General features: G+C 44.1%; 1 protein-coding gene across 10 annotated transcripts in view; it reads right to left on the bottom strand.

The window, feature by feature from the left end:
• Positions 1–17,998, bottom strand: part of KALRN (kalirin RhoGEF kinase) — a 653,671-nt gene that overhangs the window by 251,324 nt on the left and 384,349 nt on the right. For all 10 annotated transcript variants that reach the window (XM_061194271.1, XM_061194272.1, XM_061194273.1 and 7 more), the window contains 6 exons: positions 17,120–17,269; positions 14,666–14,780; positions 11,738–11,853; positions 11,113–11,235; positions 3,357–3,539; positions 1,925–2,043 (listed from right to left, as the gene is read on the bottom strand). In XM_061194271.1, the coding sequence (XP_061050254.1) occupies positions 1,925–2,043; positions 3,357–3,539; positions 11,113–11,235; positions 11,738–11,853; positions 14,666–14,780; positions 17,120–17,269 (806 nt within the window). The remainder of the gene's footprint in view (positions 1–1,924; positions 2,044–3,356; positions 3,540–11,112; positions 11,236–11,737; positions 11,854–14,665; positions 14,781–17,119; positions 17,270–17,998) is intronic.

Raw genomic sequence — 17,998 nt, 5'->3', positions numbered from 1 at the left:
AGCATGTGATCCCAAGTACAGCACAAGCTAATGATATTAAGTGACTACTCTTCAGTCTCCCAAAAAGAGAAGCTGTGCTACACATATGCAAGGGGAAGGCGCCTTCCTCCTTGGACCCCTAAACAACACAATGTACCTGTGCGGGCGTTCAACTCATGATGCATGGCTTCACTGTAGTGTACCTACGTCACTTTCTTTCTTTGACAAATTTGTTTTAGAAATGGTGCTTCCTAGCTGGCATGTGATATGCAATAATATCTAATCTAGCACAAAATATATTTTTATATATTTATCTTAGATTTTCCATGTCATTTTTTCATGGAACTTCATAATGAGAATCCCTATTTACAAGGTGTTCCATCACATAAAAATTTTGAGAAAGATTATCCCGAGTGTCCCCTGTTGGAGATTTCAGAAGAAATATTAAAATGAGCAGCATCTTTTCCTGAACCTTTATCTTGGTGGGATTTTCCTTAAAGCAAAACTTTGTTCTAGCAGTGGCCTTTCTATTAAATTATTGATTTAGAAAATTCCCTTTTGCAGGAGTTAATGAGCCACTCTCTTGCTAGTCTTGCTCTATTGGTAGAGTGGAAAGTCTTGGTAGAGTGGAAAGCTTTGTAGTCAGACAACCAGGAATTGAATTATGACTGTCATTTCCTAGAGGCAGGACTTGCTTCTCCAAGCCTCAGACTCCTTACTTATAAAACAGCTGATCACACAGGGCTGCTGCAAGGATTAAACAAGATCCTATAAGCAAAGTTCCTAGTACACTGTAAGTGCTTGGTAAACAAGGAAAGAAGGAAGATCAGAAGGAACGTAATCCCACTTGCTTTGAAAAGTTGTCTTTGATTTTACTGCCTTGGGTTCTGGCATGCCTCTACCTTCTCCCTTTTTCTCCATCTGCTTCCTGCGGTTTTTCCTGTTTTTCTTCATAATTTAGTTCCACTACCCTCTACCCCATTTTGTTTTACTTTCCACCCACCCTTTACCGTCCTCTGGCTATTTGGTGTCTCAGAGACAGCCCAGCAGGAAGATCTGGCCACGTGTTGTCTCCTCATTTCCCTCTCTGCTATGGGTTGAATTGTGTCTCCCCCAAAATGCGTATGTTGGGTCCCAACCCCCAGTACCTCACAATGTGACCTTATTTAGAAACAGAGTCATTGCAGATGCAATTTAAGATGAGGTCATACTGGAGTAGGGTGGGCCCCCATTCCAAAACGACTAGTATCCTTAAAATGGGGGGATGTCGACACAGGCCTGTATTAAGGGAGGACATCACGAAGATAGCCATCTGTAAGGCAGGGAGAAAGGCCTGGAGCAGAGCCTTCCCTCCCAGCCCTCAGAAGGAATCAACCCAGCCAACAGCTTGATTTCAGACTTCCAGCCTCCAGAACTGTGAGACAATACATTTCTGTTGTTTAAAGCACTTGATTCGTCATACTTTCTTACAGCAACCCAGATGAAACATATGCTCTGACTTCACAGACCAGCTTGAGTTTCTTCAGTTCCAAGGGACCTATGGTCCTACTTTATTTTGATAAAATCAACTACAGAGGCCTTCTTAATCTTAGAACACACCATTTTTTTCCAGCATTACCCAAAAGGAATGTCAAAATACTCTTCATAAAGCCCTTGCATATCTCTGGCTATGTGTAACTTTGTAACACTGATATAAAGAAAGCAGAGTGATCAAGACATGGTTTGTAAGGTTGACATGGTTCATTGTTTCTTCTGTCCAATGCCCTAAAGTTCTTGGTTAGTGTGAAATGTGGGTGGAAGCATTATGTCTGTCCATTCCAACCTCTGTAGGTGGTCATGGGGACACAGCAAGCTGTCTAAAGGGACGGGTGGCAGTGAAAACCAAGCATAGCCATGAGGAGCCTGCCAGTCGGTGGAACCGTCTCACGCCCAACCCCCTACATACTCTTTCTTCCGGGCTGATTTCCGTTTCTCTTCATTGACCTCATGGTTGGCGTCCCGGAGCTTGACCTCACGATCTGAAAGGCTTGCTGGGATGATATCCAGCTCTAGGTCCTTGTTATCCTACACACAGAGAGATCGCAGAGGTCACCTTGGAGTTGCTTTGGGAAAGCAACTCACCAGAGTTGGTGGAGGTGGGGGAAGGGAAGAACAGAGAAAGATACAACGGAGAAGGATGAGAAGATGGGGAATCCCACCAACTGCTACCCACAAGCACTCTTCTTCATGGGATAATTTTTTTTTTCAAATAAGAAAAGTATAAAATGTTCAGGTCAAAAGCTCAGGGATAATATCCACAACAAAGAAAAAGAATGTACACGTTTGATAATTAGTGTCATATTTCCTCAAGGACATTGGGCCTGATTAGATCTACACACACACACACACACACACACACACACACAGGTCCAAGATTGATGATTAACCGTTAAAACAGATGTGAAACAGAAATGTAAAAAGATATAAAACTTCCGTTTGTCAAGGGAAAATAATAAAAGTAAATATTTTTATTTAAACAAGCAACTTCCCTTGGAAATAGAAAGCTAATGCTTTCTATTATTTAAGCTTCATTCTAAGCTAATGATAGAACAATTACTGAATTTTCTAATTGCCCATCCATGCTTATTTCAACCACTGTTTGGTATTTATATACAACAAAAACCTTTAGGAAAAAAATCTCACAGGTTAAAGCCTGGGGGAGACGTTAATTCCCCCAATCTTTGTGGTTTGACCACTTTATTCTCTAGCCTGCTCTGCTTCAGAGTATGAGCCTATTTAAAGATTTAAGAATTAGAGATCCTAGGATTAAATTGCCAGTCTGTATTTAGCTCTTAATTCATAGGTTAATGACCCCTATTATAAAGAAGAGATTAAAAGTCAGTCTTCCTTTGCTTCCTGGCAAATAGTACTTCTTTTCAGTTGAAATGTCAGATAGACTTTATACAAATTGCATACCTTATTCTTGAAAGAGCACTATTATACATACTGAGGACTCTAATCATTTGCTGATTAACATAATTGGGTGGAAGACAGTACTGATGAAGCCAAGATAAAGGGTTTAATCCTCAAGATAAAGGGTTTAATCCTCTATGTGTAGAGTTAACTCTACACATCGAAAAACTCTGTTCTGTAGCCACAGGCCCTACCCCTGGCCAGCCAATTTTGCACTGTATATAGCACCAGTCATGGGGAGCTGGAAGCCAATGGCTCAGCAAGATCCAGTCCCTCCAGGAGAAAGACAACACAAGGCAAGTGCTCTAGGGCTCAACAGCTCAGCAAGACTCCTCTGCAAACCCAGCTTCCCTCCACGGCAATGAACAGCAGTACTGAGGGAGGTAAGAAAGGAGGATGTCCCAGCTGGGCAACCCCACACCTACCTCTGTGTTGACTCCAAGGGCTTTCTCCAGAGAGTACCGGTACTTTCCCATCCTCAAGGAGAAGTCTCTGTAATGCTTGTCGACCGTGGTCACCCATTTCCTGATCTCTGTGGCATGAATGTGGCCTTTTTCCACAAAGCTATCGGCCAGCTGAATCAGGAGTTTCACCTTCTCCTTTGTTTGCTGCCCCAAAAGATGGTCGTAAGTTACTAGCTTACCTTTACTATCATGGCCCTTCACTCCAGCCCTCTTTCCTTCTTCACAGAAGCCATAGATACCCCAGAGCCAGACTGCCTCCGTTTATATCCCAGTGCTGTCACTTACTGGCTGGGAGGGCTTGAGCAAACTACTGAAACCCTCTGTGCCTCAGTTCCTTCATCTGCAAAATAGGGATCATAATAGTATCTATATTGTAGGGTTGTTGTGAGCATTACATGAGTTGACAATGTAGGATGTGTCTGGAACACAGTGTTCACAGTAAGAACTCAGTAAGCAATAAATGTTAGCCAGTATGATTATTGATGTAAGAATCTCTTTCATTAATATAGCACTTTATCAGTTTACAGAGTATGTTCATGTTGCATCTGAGACTCGTTTGAGTCTTAAAGCATCCCTAGGAGGCAGGTGGAGGGAGGTGGTATGGGTCTCTTTGAAACACAGATTGAAAAGGCTGAGGCTTAGAGAGGCTTAGGGCTTGTCCAAGTTCATACAACCGGTAAGTGATAGAGCGGTTTGCCTCTGGTCCATAGTTTCTAGTTCTCTCCCTTTACTGGCCTGAAGAAGGCTTTCTAAACGTCAGGTGAGTTGGCACAGCCAGGATCTACAGAACTCTAATTAGCAGATTTAAGAGTAAACTCTGTCCCTTTCACCACCAGGATCTTGTTTTTAGTTTCCTTGAGAGAGAGAGAGAGAGAGAGAGAGAGAGAGAGAAAGAGAGAGAGAGACAGAGAGACAGAGAGAAGAGTGAACGAAGCTAGTGTCCATCACAGGGCTAAGTGAGGTGGAGCCCTGACGTGGGTCAATTTCATTTCTAACAAGAGTGTGTTCAACATCTACTCTGTCCACACCACTGTGCAGAGGGCTGTGGGGAAAGACCTGGGGGGTAAACAAAAGAAGAAAAAGAGATGTCCACCAGACTGACTGTCTATATCCCTAGAGGGACAAGATTTTCACACAGAGTAGTTCAATAACTCAGGGCATTATGTAATTGAATGTCAACATAAGAAATATGTATAGTTAACACTGCAGGAATTTTAAAACAGGAAAAAAATGAAGGTGGGCTGGCAGGGGCAGAAAAGGTGTCGTGGGGGAGGCGGGACCTGTGCTGGGTAAGATATGGAAACGGAAGGGCTATTCAAACAAGCAAATGCTTGCTCATCTTTTATCCTCAGTTTGGGTTTTTAAACTCTAACATCAGGAAAACCTGATAGATTTTAAGAGAAAGGGAAGAACATTTACATAATATTCTGAAAAGTAATCTTTTATCTTTCGGACTGGGGGAAAGTAGGTACAAGGTTTGGATCATGCTACGATCTGGGTAATTGAGGGAAACTGAGACAGAAAATCACTGGAGCAAGCGCGGAACAGACAGAAGAGCCTTTCTTTCTTTATGCCACCACCCTCACCCTTGCCTCTCCAGGCTCACCTACAGCCCCTCCTACGAGAGACTGACCCTCTCAAGAACTGCCGGAGGGAAGCTTCTGGCCGGAGAGGCAAGCAGAGAGGACTTGGACCCCCACGGCCAGGGCTCCCGCTCTCCAGCAACTCACTCAACACCTTCGAGCCTCTCCTACCTCAGCACAGTGGGCTGGTCCCCAGGGCTGGGAGATAAGGGGCCAGAAGAGCTTTGGTGTGAAGGAAAGAAGGTGGGTATGAGGACAGGAGAAACACCTCCTTAGCAACGAAAAGGCAAAGAATAATGGCGCTGGGACTCGGTTAATACAAGATACCTGGTATTCCAAGGACTTCTATTTCTTGCATTTAGGGCTTCCCCCCAACCCGGGAAACAATTTTTCTTAGGTTTGTCATTTACTTAAAACAGTGATTAAATTTTGTAGCTATAATCAAGAAATCCATCTTCATATAAAATCTTGGAAACACATATTTATTCTCTGCTCTTGGTAAGGAGACTTGAGCACGAGATGGGGGTTTATAGCCAATTGGTAGCAGCAGTCCTACCAGAGCAGCCCTATAATTTCCTATCAGAGGAAATGATATCCTAAAACATCAAAACGATTCAGAGTCAACAGGGATAGTGGCTTGTGAGCAAGAGCATTCCAGGTATGTGTGGGACCCAGGGGGAGCAGACAGACAGTGAAACTGGCAGCACAGACAAGCTCTTCCCCACGTGGCCTCACCTGCCCACGTGACCATCTCCACTGCTCTCCGTGGCCCCAAAATTCCAGCCATGTTAAATAAACCTCACCTGCCCCCCACAATGAGATGAGTGGCTCCTCCTCACCCCTGCTTTCACCCCAATGGCCCTCCCTCACCTCTCCTCCTCCCCACAAGCCGAGTGGGAGATGCCCTTCCCAGTGTTCCCACAGTACCACACACATGCTGCTACTTCAGCGTGTATCATGCTGAGTTATTTATGTCTCCTTCATTAGACCATGCATTTCTAAGAGATGAGTGTGATCTTATTCATTTGTAGCTCCAATGTCTACGATGTATACCATAATAATAATAATGTTGAGTAAACGGATGAGTGCGTAATTACTGCGCTTGGAGGTGAGTAAAATTAGACCAGCAAGAGTTGAAGGTTTACACTGGGAAGAATTAGACGAAAAGATTTGACCCCAACCATGCCCACGGCCCCTACTGAAAGCAGTCTGAAGTGATTTCTTATACGTGGGTGACTATGGTGGCACAGTGCGACCCGCCCCATGCCTGGCTACCGCTGATGAGATCAGAGGTAAAACTTGCCCCACGAGGGCAGCCCATCAATATGCAGCCAGTGACTTCCAAGGTGTCCTGGCCTAGAAGCTCTGACTAAACAGGGACAGGGGCAACATGCTGGGTCAATTAAGCTGGTTTTTCTGGGGATGTGAACTGTAGAGACAGGGAACTGGGTGGCTGGTTGCAGAGCAGAAGTGAAAGCAAATAGCAGAGGAGAGAAGGGAAGCTGAATCACAGTGGTGGTAGTCATGTATGCCTGATCTCCTGAGATGAGCTGACCCGGAAACATGGCTGCTGGAACTGCCCTGGTCTCGGGTGACATCCCAGTTTTCATCTCCAGAGGTGAGACCATGCCACATGTCTTGTTCTTCCCATTGGGTTGAGTCATTCAGCTTTTCCTGGGCCCCTTCGAGGTCCAGCCGCATAGCTTCTGTCTTCATTTACACATACAGCCGTACAAAATCTTTTCCCCTTCTAAACTTAAGCCAGCTTGAAACTCAAATCTTGCCACCAAGAAGAGTAACTTATACAGACTGATAAAGTGGGGGTCAGATTGTAGAGGTGCTTGCATGTTAGGTTCAGGAGTATGGACGTGATCTTGTGGACAAAGGGAGCTTTTGGGGAATATAATTCACTTGGGCCTGGAAATTTAGAACACATCTCACTTATCTTGGGATTCTTGTGTTCACTAGTGTATATTTTGCCCTTTCATTTTCAATTCTATGTTATCTGCTGGAAAAGACAGAGGTTAAAAATAAGGGTTTAGTAGTCCTATTTTTCTTATTTTTTCTCTTCCTTCCTTCTTTTGATCAGTTAATATTATATCATCTTCCCCTAATCAGAGCACCTTACTCCGAATATAGTTTGTAAAAAGCCCTTTTGGTATCTCTTGAAAATCTGATGAGTCTTTAAAATTTAGCCGTCTTGATATATTCTCATAATCTAATTATAAGCATCCAACTGGCCTTTCATTGCTGATCTGCCTTGTACTTATTGATATATTCTTTGGGGGTATGGAATTATTGTGCTCCCTGAGTGGGAAAACCGTTCCTTGAGATGTATCTTCATATTCATCCCACAGGAGAAAGAGTTTGTTGTTAAATATGAAAAACTAAACCTTTCAAAAATGTCTATCACATGTGAGCTATGTTCATTCCTCTTAAGAGTCTCAGAAACAGAAACATGCCCATCTTTTATCTGAACTGTTTAGATTCTACTTTTCTCATAGAAAGCGCCTCTCTGACAAGCCCAGTGTTCTCTTTCCTGGCTATCTGAATTCAAAGACATAATTTAGTTCAGCTAAAGCTCCAGTCACTTTCATTATCACTTAATTCTCTTTTGTTAAGAAGAATCTAGTCCAGCTTATCTCATAGCTTCTTTCACTTTCAGAGATAAAATTATCAGTTTAGAAAAGCGTTTTCTCAACATCATCACTCATTGAGAAATGTAAATGAAAACCACAATGAGATACCGCGTCACACCCGCTAGCATGGTTATATAAAAAAGATAGACGATAACCAGTGTTGGAGAGGATGTAGAGAAGTCAGAACTCATATACACCGCTGGTGGAAATGGAAAATGGTGTATGCACTTTGGGAAACAGTTTGGCATTTCCTCAAAAAGTTAAATATAGAGTCACCACCTGACCCAGCCATTCCACTCTCAGGTATATACCTAAGAGAACTGAAAACATATGTTCACACCAAAACTTGTACACAAATGTTCACAGCAACATTATTCACAGTAGCCCAAAACTGGAAACAATCCAAATGTCCATCAACTGATGAATGTATAACAAAATGTGGTTTATCCATACAGTGGAGTATTATCCAGTCACAAAAAGGAATGAAGTACCGATGAAGTACTGCTACAACGTGGATTAATTTTGAAAACACTCTAAGTGAAAGAAGCCAGACATAAAAGACCACATATTGTAAGATTGCATGATTCCATTTACATGAAGTGTCCAGAACAGGCAAACTCATAGAGATAGAAAGTAGATTAGTGGTTGCCAGGGGCTGAGGGGAGGGGAAAAGGGGAGTGACTGCTGATGTGTATGGGGTTTATTTTGGGGAGGGATGATATATTCCGGAACTAGATAGTGGCGCCGGCTGCACAACCTTGTGAACGTATGAAAAACTACTGAATTGTAAAAAATGGAAAACAGAAGAATCTAAAGAGTTTTGCTATTAGAAGAAACAGAGTTCTTCCAGATGTCAAGATGATTAAGCTTTCCTATCACCATGTACCTTGATACCTTATAAATTTTGAAACCCACAATAGGAAAATATCATTTGCATTCTTCTAACTGGATTGTCCACAGCATACCACAACAAGAAAATTTTGTTTTCCTCTTATCCTCAACCACATTCTCTTTATCTTATTTTTATTCTCACATTTGTGTATTGCTACATAGAAAGTACCTTTTTCTATTCAGTGTTTCTTCTACTTGATCTGTTTGTTTCTTTGGAACAGAGTATAGTAAATCAATATACTCAGTATACTCTATTGCTCTGTTCAATCATGAGGGCCACCATACTTACTGTCGTGTGGTTTAAGGTCAATTTGGTTTCCATTTCAAATTCACTTTATTGGTTATAAAGATTAAAACCAAAGATGGCTGGTTAAAAGAGGTTTGCTTCTGGTAAGTGGGACTGTGGTGGGGCCGGAGGCTACTGCCTTTCATCAGAAGGTCCCCAGCTGGATTTGTTATCTTGTAGATATTCTCATAACAAATAGCCCTGAAACTTGGAAATGATAGATGGGAGGATGAAATCCCATTAAGAGAAATAGTTAAGAGGAAGAGAGAACAGAGAGAGAGTCAAAGTAAAAGAATCATATTAAATAGAGGTTTGGGGAGGAAGCGTTGTTGAAATCTACCCAAACTTCTTTTTCTCTTATGTTCTCAAATATCTGTAGCCTCCCTTCAATGCATAAGATATAGTTAGGTACGTGAATAAAGCACGGTTCTTGTCCTTTGGGATCTTGCAGGCTCATACAGGAGGTAACACTGCGAAGGACAGGACGGTCCAGGCCAGGTGCCTTAAGGGCTGCACAGACAATGTCTGCAGTGCAGGGATAGGCCGATTGTATCCGGCTTGTAGGCAGGGACACAGAGGAGGAGGCACTGAAGTGGGAAGGCGGGGTCTTCTTAAAAAGTACAAACTAGAGGGAAGGGAAGGATATTCTAGGCAGAGAAATAGTATAGAAAGGATACAGAGGCAAGAAAATAAATGATGTATCTCTCGGAGGGTAAGAAAATAATACTCATTCAGCTGGAGCATAAAATCTGCATAAACACATTAACTGAAGATACAGTGGCAGTGGTAAGGTGGCACAGTTGTAGACATTGTTGAGTGTTGCCTAAAGGCACTCCAGAATCATTAAAGCTCTTGAGCTGGGTGGTAATCTGACCAAAGTAGTGTTTTAAAGATGAACGCCAATGAAGGGCAGGATGGGTTGGAAGGAAGGAAAGGCCAAAAGCATGGAACCCAATTAGGGTGACAACAATGTGAATAGAAAAGAGAAAGACAGGAAGATTGTAAAGGAAGGATGAATTAAGTTGACTGAATGACTCTCCACATTTCCACTTTGGTGATGGACAGACTCTGATCCTAGGAAGTTCTGGGTATCTGCTGTGATCCATTCTACATGAGTAGGATCACCAGTGGATCTGATACTATTCAGCCTCTTAGTGGTTCGTTGTTGACACTATTTGGAGAGGGGCACATAGGTGCAAAGTGGGTAATTCAAACCCATTTTCATTTGGATTTGAAAAGGGTTCTGTGAGTCTGCCACCTCCTGGGCACTGTCTGCTCTAGCTGGTATTGAAATGAATCTCTTATCTGAAATGCCAGTTTTTCACATTGGGTGAAAAGGCCCAAAAGCTCACAAGTGTGCAGGGGGAAGGCTCCCCACTATCAAGAGTTCAAAGTGTAGGATTCACAAAGTGGATAACCACTTCTGAAATACCAGCTCAGGAAGGAGGCTAAGGGCCTAATTTTGTTGCAGCAGATTAGAGAGAAATTTGCTGCAGTGTCAGAGGGATCTCTGAATAAGGTAGGCATTAATATGTTCCCCCCCCCCGACTCTCACAAAAGCTCCTCTCATCCTGGGAATAGCATCTGCCCTATGTGGAAGTGATGCCAAGGATGGTCCTCCATGGCAGGGAGCCCAGTGTGAGGGACAAGGATGCTACAAAGAGGGAACTGAGACATCAGATTTCACTCAAAGCCAAGGGTCCTCAGATCAAATCCTGGCTGGGAAAACAGATGAAAATGAGATTTCCTTCTATTATATTATTTTCATTCTCCACCTCGGTGTGAATGGGGGTGTGGGGGTGTGTGGTACGTGCACCAGTGCATGTTTTGCTCCCCAGAGACCTCAGCCTGGCTCATTTGCAGGGCGAGGCCAGAGGGAAGTAGTCAGCTCCGGAACCTGCTTTGTGAACCCATCCATAGCCACTGGCCCTTCCCAAAAGGTGGACTTCCCAAGCCATTCAAATTTCAAGAATATGTGGCTGATATTCCCACACGATGTGCATTTCACATGAATACATTCCTTTGCCTTATTTGGTCTGAAAGAATACAGCAGATTCCAGAATCTGGAGCATGAAGATGAGTACCATTTGGAAGCACAGCGTATAGGAGTTGAGTGTCTGCGTACAGAGGCTCTACCAACAGCTGCATCTCTTTGGACGTTCAGGTCTCAAAGGAGAAGATCCTACCTGTGTGTCCCCCCGCCTTGCCTCTGTAGTCAAGCATTTCTGTGTACAGAGGCTGTTCTCCCTCCCGCAATGTGAAATTGGCCAGATTGGGGAGTGCTGGGTGGAAGGGGAGGGCTCCGGGATGCTTCCTACCTTGGCAGGCACCCTGAACTCCCCATATTCCTTCAGCAGCTCCTGAGTCTCCTCTGCAGTCTCCCCCGTGGAGGTATGTGTTGAGAGGTAATATTCACCTGTTTCTTGGATCCAGTCTAGCGCCTGTAGGAGGAAACAACCCATTCAGTGCCCCAAAAGCCAGCTGTTAGTAGGAAAACATGCCATGCTCTGATGTGAAGGTTTGTGGTTTGGGACAGCATGATGGACCTAGGAAATGCTGGCACGATTCAATCAGTATGTAGCTTGGAAGTTGATTTTATGAAAGACCCCTCCCCTGTTAGACCTGGAACAACCCACCAGCAAAGAGAGTGTCTTGTCCATTAGACTGGGGACTCTTCTAGACCAGGCCCAGTGTCATCTATGAGTTACAGCAATCTGCCCCCAGCGTCTCCTCCCAACTCCTGGTACCAGGCTCTGAACAGAGTGCCTGGTGAAGGCTGAACGGCTGGTCAGCGCAAAGATGCTTTCTTCTTTTCATCCCCACCTCCCACCTCTACTCTGCCTGCTCCTATGACCCTCCTCAGGACTGTCCCAAGTCTTGGTCATCTAGGCCTCTGTATGGTCCCCAGAACTGAGGCAACGCCAGGGAAAGCTCTGAACATACCTGCTTGGCGCTTCGCTCAAACACCACGTATTGCTGGCACTGGTCTAACCGCCGCTTCTTCAAGGTCCAGAAGTGCAGGACACGGTTCTCCCTCTGTAAGAGCTCACTCAGGATGGCTGCAGGGCAGAGAGACAGGCGCTGGTCACAGGAAGGTCCTGAGCAAATCTGACTGGCTGCTTCAGCCCCGCTCCCAGGTGCCAGGTAACTGAGACCTTCAAGTCTCCCCATCGGATTGATCCAGCACCAGAAGCAAGGGAGCAAAAGTGTGGTTCAGAGAGGATTTCCCAGAGATCAGGGAGACTGGGGGAGGCCTGTTGATGAGGTTCCATCAATGAAGGGGGGGAAGAGGATGTCCCCAGGGTGACTTAAAAGTGACTCTGATCCTCTTCACGCCAAAGCTAGTCCTTGATGATAAGAGACCTTGGGAATTATCGGTGCTGAAAATAATAGCTAACACAACTGGCGCCTGGGAGCCTGCAGAGAGTGAACAGACTTGACAGGAACACCAGCCACTCTCGGGGGGTCCTAGGAGAGGGCCAGAGGGGACCGGCATGAGGACTGGGGTAACCGCATGGATAGCCATGTCACTTGCCACAAGCTCTGTCCCGTACAAGGGGCTGTGCACTTAGCACTTCAACAGCACAACCTCAATTTTAAAACCTCTGAATTATGGGCCTAGGGAAGCTATGTTGGAATCATGTCATCACGGAATCATGTCTCTAGGCCCAAACTTCCATGCTGGTTGGGACCGATCATAAGAAAAGCTAAAAGCTGTTCTCACGTCATCTCTAATGAAGGTGAGTGCGAGGATGTGTACAAGGCATGGGGCACCACGGTGGCCATGGGAGCTGTTTGTCCATGTCATATCCCTTCCTCTCTCTACTTCTCCTGTTGTTCCAGAAGCAGCTGGTTATGTGGATGGACTTCTGAAGTGTCTAATAGTATGCTCTAAGCTTGAAGCAATAAAATTTATTTTGTATTGTTTGCCTCCTGCTTCCTGCTAACTATATTAGATACTAATAAAATACACAATAATGATGCTATGGAAAGTTAACACTTATTCAGTACTCACTATGTGGCAGGTACGTATTTTCACAGTACCTCAGGATGCATGGACCACTATTATCTCCATTTTACAGATGAAGAAACTGAGGCTTAGAGAGGATAGGAAACTCAACCAGGGTCAGTCAGATAAAGGGGTAGAGCTATTTGACTTAAGAGCCTGGGTCCTTAGCCACCTTGGTCTACCGAGTTACTGGGGCTGTAAAGCACAAGTTATTGTGCTCTATAAAAAAGGCACAGCCCAAACTGCAGTGCTTGTATTTAGAAGTTTTTGTTGATTTTGTGTACTTTTAATGCCCTACGGAAGTTTGGCTCTCTAAGGACAGAATCTGTCTCTCCCCTCTTAGGCTGAGAGCTTTTATGGTCCCTATTATTCACCTCTCCCTATATCTCTGCCCTTATTATGTAGCTTTTTAGTTCCTCCCCAAAGAGACAAAGTGTACTTCCCCACCCCCAAACTCAGGCTCAGTCACATGACTTTCTTTGGCAAATGGGCTGTTAATAGATAGGACACAAGTAGGGGCTTGAAGTGTGCTTGTGCACTTGAGCTTGCCCCTTAAACCTCTGCCATCACCTCTATAAGAAGTTCTCCTGGGTAACCGCTGCCCCTTCAACCAAAGTCCCAGAATTAATCCACATGGAGCAGACAAGAACCCACCCTGCAGTGAAGGGGCCAAGCCAGCCAGACCTGCAGCCTCAAGCAGAACTGCATCACCGAGCCCAGCCAAGGCAGCTGGTCCCCAAGCCAAAAGAGTCATTGAATGATAAATGCTTATAGCTGTAGGCCACTGAATTTCAGGGGTTGTTATGCAGCAATAATTGCTCCTGTAACAAAAACTTAAAATAAGTGGCACTGGCTTTGGGTCCAGGCAGCAGGTGGAAAGGAAATGGATATAGGAGAGACTGTAGGTCCCTGCTCAGGTGGAAGCTTCAGCTGGGCAAAGACAGTGAGAACCTGTGTTTCCTTTACTCTTTTTGTCTCCTAGTCAGAGTTTTGTTCACTGAGGTCCCTCTGTGGTGGCTGAGAGAATCAATCCAGCTCAGGCGAAAATCCTAATGAGTTTCAGGTTTCATGTGTGCCCCATCTGGTAAACTTTCCTTTGGGCAAACCCTACCCTGGCGCCCACGAAGGTGCGGCACATCCTGCTCACCCTGGGTGGCTGCCACTCTCGGCACACTGGGGCGGGGGCAGGGCATGTGCGCTCTCAGCAGGCAGCTGGCCTCACCCAAGCTGCCACCTGCACTTGGACATCAGAACACAGGCTTTGAAAAATCTGCAGGAAGGGGAAGGTGACATAATGCTAGCCACCCACAGGGCCCCTCGGCTGCAAACAGGGTGGCACATCTGGAAAAGGAATGCTGCTTCCCTCTTCTCTGTAGGGATCTTTGATTACTAAGTTTAATTCTTCCCAGTGGCCTCTGATCTTCGCACCTCCTGAGTTCCTTGAGCAGGAGAGAGGCCCTTCCCAGAGGAGGTCAGAGCTTCTCTCTGTCTGCTTGGCAGCTCGCCAAGCCTGTCCCCACTCCTCGCTCCAAATCAGTGTCACTTCCCTCCCTAGCTTTGGTCTCTGGGGTTGACTAGTGGCCATGTACTGCACAGTGTAGACACATAGAGACCATCTGTCATTTCAGAAAATTCTATTAGCGTTGTTCTAAACTCTTAAGATAAATGCAAAAGCTCTGGGGAAATTTTACAGTCATTTTTCCATTCCAAATCTTGATGCATGTTGAATCGCCACCACCCACACCATCCCACATCACACTTTTTCTTATCCAAGGAGGAGAACCAGGTCACACGAAGACCAGGTACCCAGGCTCTGGTCCATGCGGCTGAAGTGGCTCGAGGCTGGCAGGGCTTGCACTGACCTTTCACTTGCTGCTCGGGTCCTCGGGTGTGGCTGGCGGCACTGGGCATGCTGACATTGTTCCTGTGGATGTACTTGAGAAAGACCTCAGCGTTCCGCCGTGCCAGGGTGCAGGCCTGAGAGAGACAAGGTGTGAAGCCCCACACATAAGTCCCAGTCTGGTAGGGGCACATGATCTAAGACACTGGAGAAGGGGTGCTGGTGATGAGGCTTCTGGGGCTCTGGGTGAGCAGAGCCCTGGGGCATACTCCAGTTCCAATGCAGGAGACTCACTCACTCTTTTGTTGAGTAAAGAAAAGCTCCCTGTGCCTCTCCCCTTTCCATCACAGACAAAACCAGAAATCAGCCACCCTTTGACTACTACGTGTTGATTCAGCGTGACCACCTGAGAGTGACTCTCAGGTTGGTTTCCCTCTGCCACCAGAATGCCTCGTATATGACCACTGGTGTAAGCCACTTCAACATTAGCTTAATTTAGACTTGAGAAAGCAAATTTAGTGATCAAACCTATTAACCGTATGTTCCAAATCTAAATTACCCACATTTTAGAAACGTATTTGTTCATCAAACCCACCCCTGCCTCAATAAGACTAATAAAGATCCTATTGCTGGGAAATATCAGTCATGTAAAGGGGTAAGAGCCATTGTACCACGCCCTTAAGACTCCCAAGAGTGGTGGGTAGCAGAGAGGACAGGTCTGTCCCATGCTATTGTACCCAATCCAGGCCCAGCAAGGGCAGGAGTCATGAAGCAAGTCAGGGCTAGAATCTAGGTCTACTGACAGAGTACTTCTAGTTTCTCTCAAGACAAGAGATTTTCTGAATTTCTTTAAAAAGCAGTATTTTTCCTGATGGTAGAGGTAATACATGCTAGCCCATTAATTTTCAATCCACAGTTTTCAGAATTAAATTATCTCTAGACAAAACTGTTAACTTTTAAACGTCTTTATACTTAGCATCTGATTCTACAAATCATATGGTAAAAAAATTATTTTAAATGTTGCATTCCCAACAATGGCTTCTGGGAGCTCTGGTAAAAGACTGCTAGTGGGTCCTTCCACTCTGAGGCCCATGAATTTAACAGCTGGACAGTGGTCCAAAGCTAAGGAATCCAAAATAGATCAACTAATGTATACACATGGAGAGCTCGATCTTCTGTCCATTGGGCTTGTAATTCCCACAACAATAAGGAGTTTTTCAACTATGGTTTTAGGCACATATGGAAGACATCAGAACATTTTCTTTTTTCCTTCTTCAAAAGAAACATTTAATTTTATGAAGACATACCTTTATACTTCTATTTAAAATATCTGACATGCCCTACATAAATTGCTTTGTTTTAAACTTCGTTTTATCATAGGGAAGACTTTTAAAATCATCTTAAGCCCTGTATGGAAGAATTTCTATTTAATCTTATTAGTAAGAGCTGATTACTAAGAGTTCGGATCAAATGCGGGTACAGATACCAGATAGATGGGAGAAGGGCAGGGAGAGGTCATCTTTAAAAAAGAATAAAAATAAAACTTAAAGAGGTGGTCAAGTAGAGAAAATCCCTAATAAAAGAAAGGCAGTTAATGATAGAACTGTAGAAAATCAGTGGCAACATGTCAGGGTATAAAAATTCTCTTTTGTGCTTTCAGAAACCTGAAAGGAAGCAGAACATGAAAGCAGGGAATCTGAGAGAAAATGGAGCCTTTAGATAAGTTTTAACACTGAAGGCTCTGTCAGAGAGAAGATCAAAGGCAGGAGGAAGGAGGCTTAGGAGAACTTCCCACACCAGCTGAAAGCTGTTCAGAGCAGGACTGTGCTTCCTCTCTGGGAAGCTAAGGCTCTTTTAAAACCAAAACAAACAAAATAAGGTATCTCTCTCTTCATACAGCACAATAAACAGTGTTACATTCATTGGTAATTGGTAATCGTTAGACGGATAAATAAATAAGATGTCTAAATGTATTTCTTTAACTCTTGCCCTAAATTTTGCATCATCCATTTATAAAAGATGTATTTTAATAGTTTTCTATCTAGGCTTATATATTTCAATTAAAATATTTTTATAGATAAAACATAACTAAATGAAAGTAGGTGTTTTTCTCAGTTAACATCAATGGGATATCAGGATATTTGTACATGGCACCAGTAGAAATGAAGCATCCTAATTGCCTAATTATACAAAAAAGTGCCGAGAGAAATAAAGAATGTTTGAAGTGTAACCTTTCAACTTTTCAAATTAACCAGCCAATATCCCCTCTACAAATGCCCCCTTTAGATAAGAAGCTAGAAAATAGAGGGGTATGGGAAGCCCACATGAAGCAGTGAGAGAGAGAGAGACAGAGAGACAGAGACAGAAAGGAGGAGGAGGAGGAGGAGGAGGCGGAGGCAGAGGCCATAGGGAGAGTGAGACAGCAGATCAAAAACAAGGCTAAAGTCCCAGACCTTGGATGACAATGTGCTCTGACCTTAAGAAAGGCCTCCTTTTGTTCCAAATGTTTACTGATGAGTGGAATGACGTGGTCGATCTCTGCTGCTGGCCCCAGTTTATCTCGTCCACCACACCAGTCCTCATCTCTCCGGTATTCTTGCTCTAAGCTCTCCAGGACACTACAGACCTAATGGATCATGGAGGAAAAACTTAGTAAATTAATCATTTAAAGGTCCTATTTTATGAGGACCTTTAGCTAAGAGATCCCTACAGAAGTGACATTTTTCATTCAAAATCTAATTTGTAGACTTAGGTGCACAGTGCCCCTGAGACATCTAAGAGAAGTCCAGGAGGCAGTGAGAATCCAGCGTCTGGAGCTTGGGAGACAGATGACTACCGAGATATGGATTTTGGAATTATCTTCTGACAGTTGATGGTTGAAGGCTGAAGCTATGGGGGTTGATGACATCACCTAGGGATAGTATGCAGAGCAAGAAAGGAAGAGAGACTAGTAATTTGGGGGGTTTCAAAGTGTTTTTATATATTATATTGCTATAACCTTATGATACATCTATGAATTAGGTAGAACAGGAGAAAGAGGTTTGAAGACGATAACTGGGTTGCCCAACTATCTGTCCTTGCCCTACAGGAAGTAGCCTCAAGTAGAGGTAAAGGAGGAAGTTGCCTATGTTGTGTGACTTATGGGCCATAAATGAATGTTACCTTTTCCCTCCCTGGGGAAAAATATTCCAGCAAAAGTGTTTCAAGGTACTACTATAAGGCAATGACATCTCCAGGCCAGCTATTATAAAATGCACATTTCCTTCAGAGGGATAACAAATTTGGGTTGACCTAAAAGATAGTTAAGATGGTTTTTCAGTTCTAAAAATGCTGAGAAGCCGTGCTCTAAGTGACC

Source organism: Eubalaena glacialis, chromosome 6, assembly GCF_028564815.1.
Source record: "Eubalaena glacialis isolate mEubGla1 chromosome 6, mEubGla1.1.hap2.+ XY, whole genome shotgun sequence".
Taxonomy (NCBI): domain Eukaryota; kingdom Metazoa; phylum Chordata; class Mammalia; order Artiodactyla; family Balaenidae; genus Eubalaena; species Eubalaena glacialis.
Note: the sequence above shows the minus strand (reverse complement) of the source record. Positions and strands in the feature narration are given on the sequence as shown.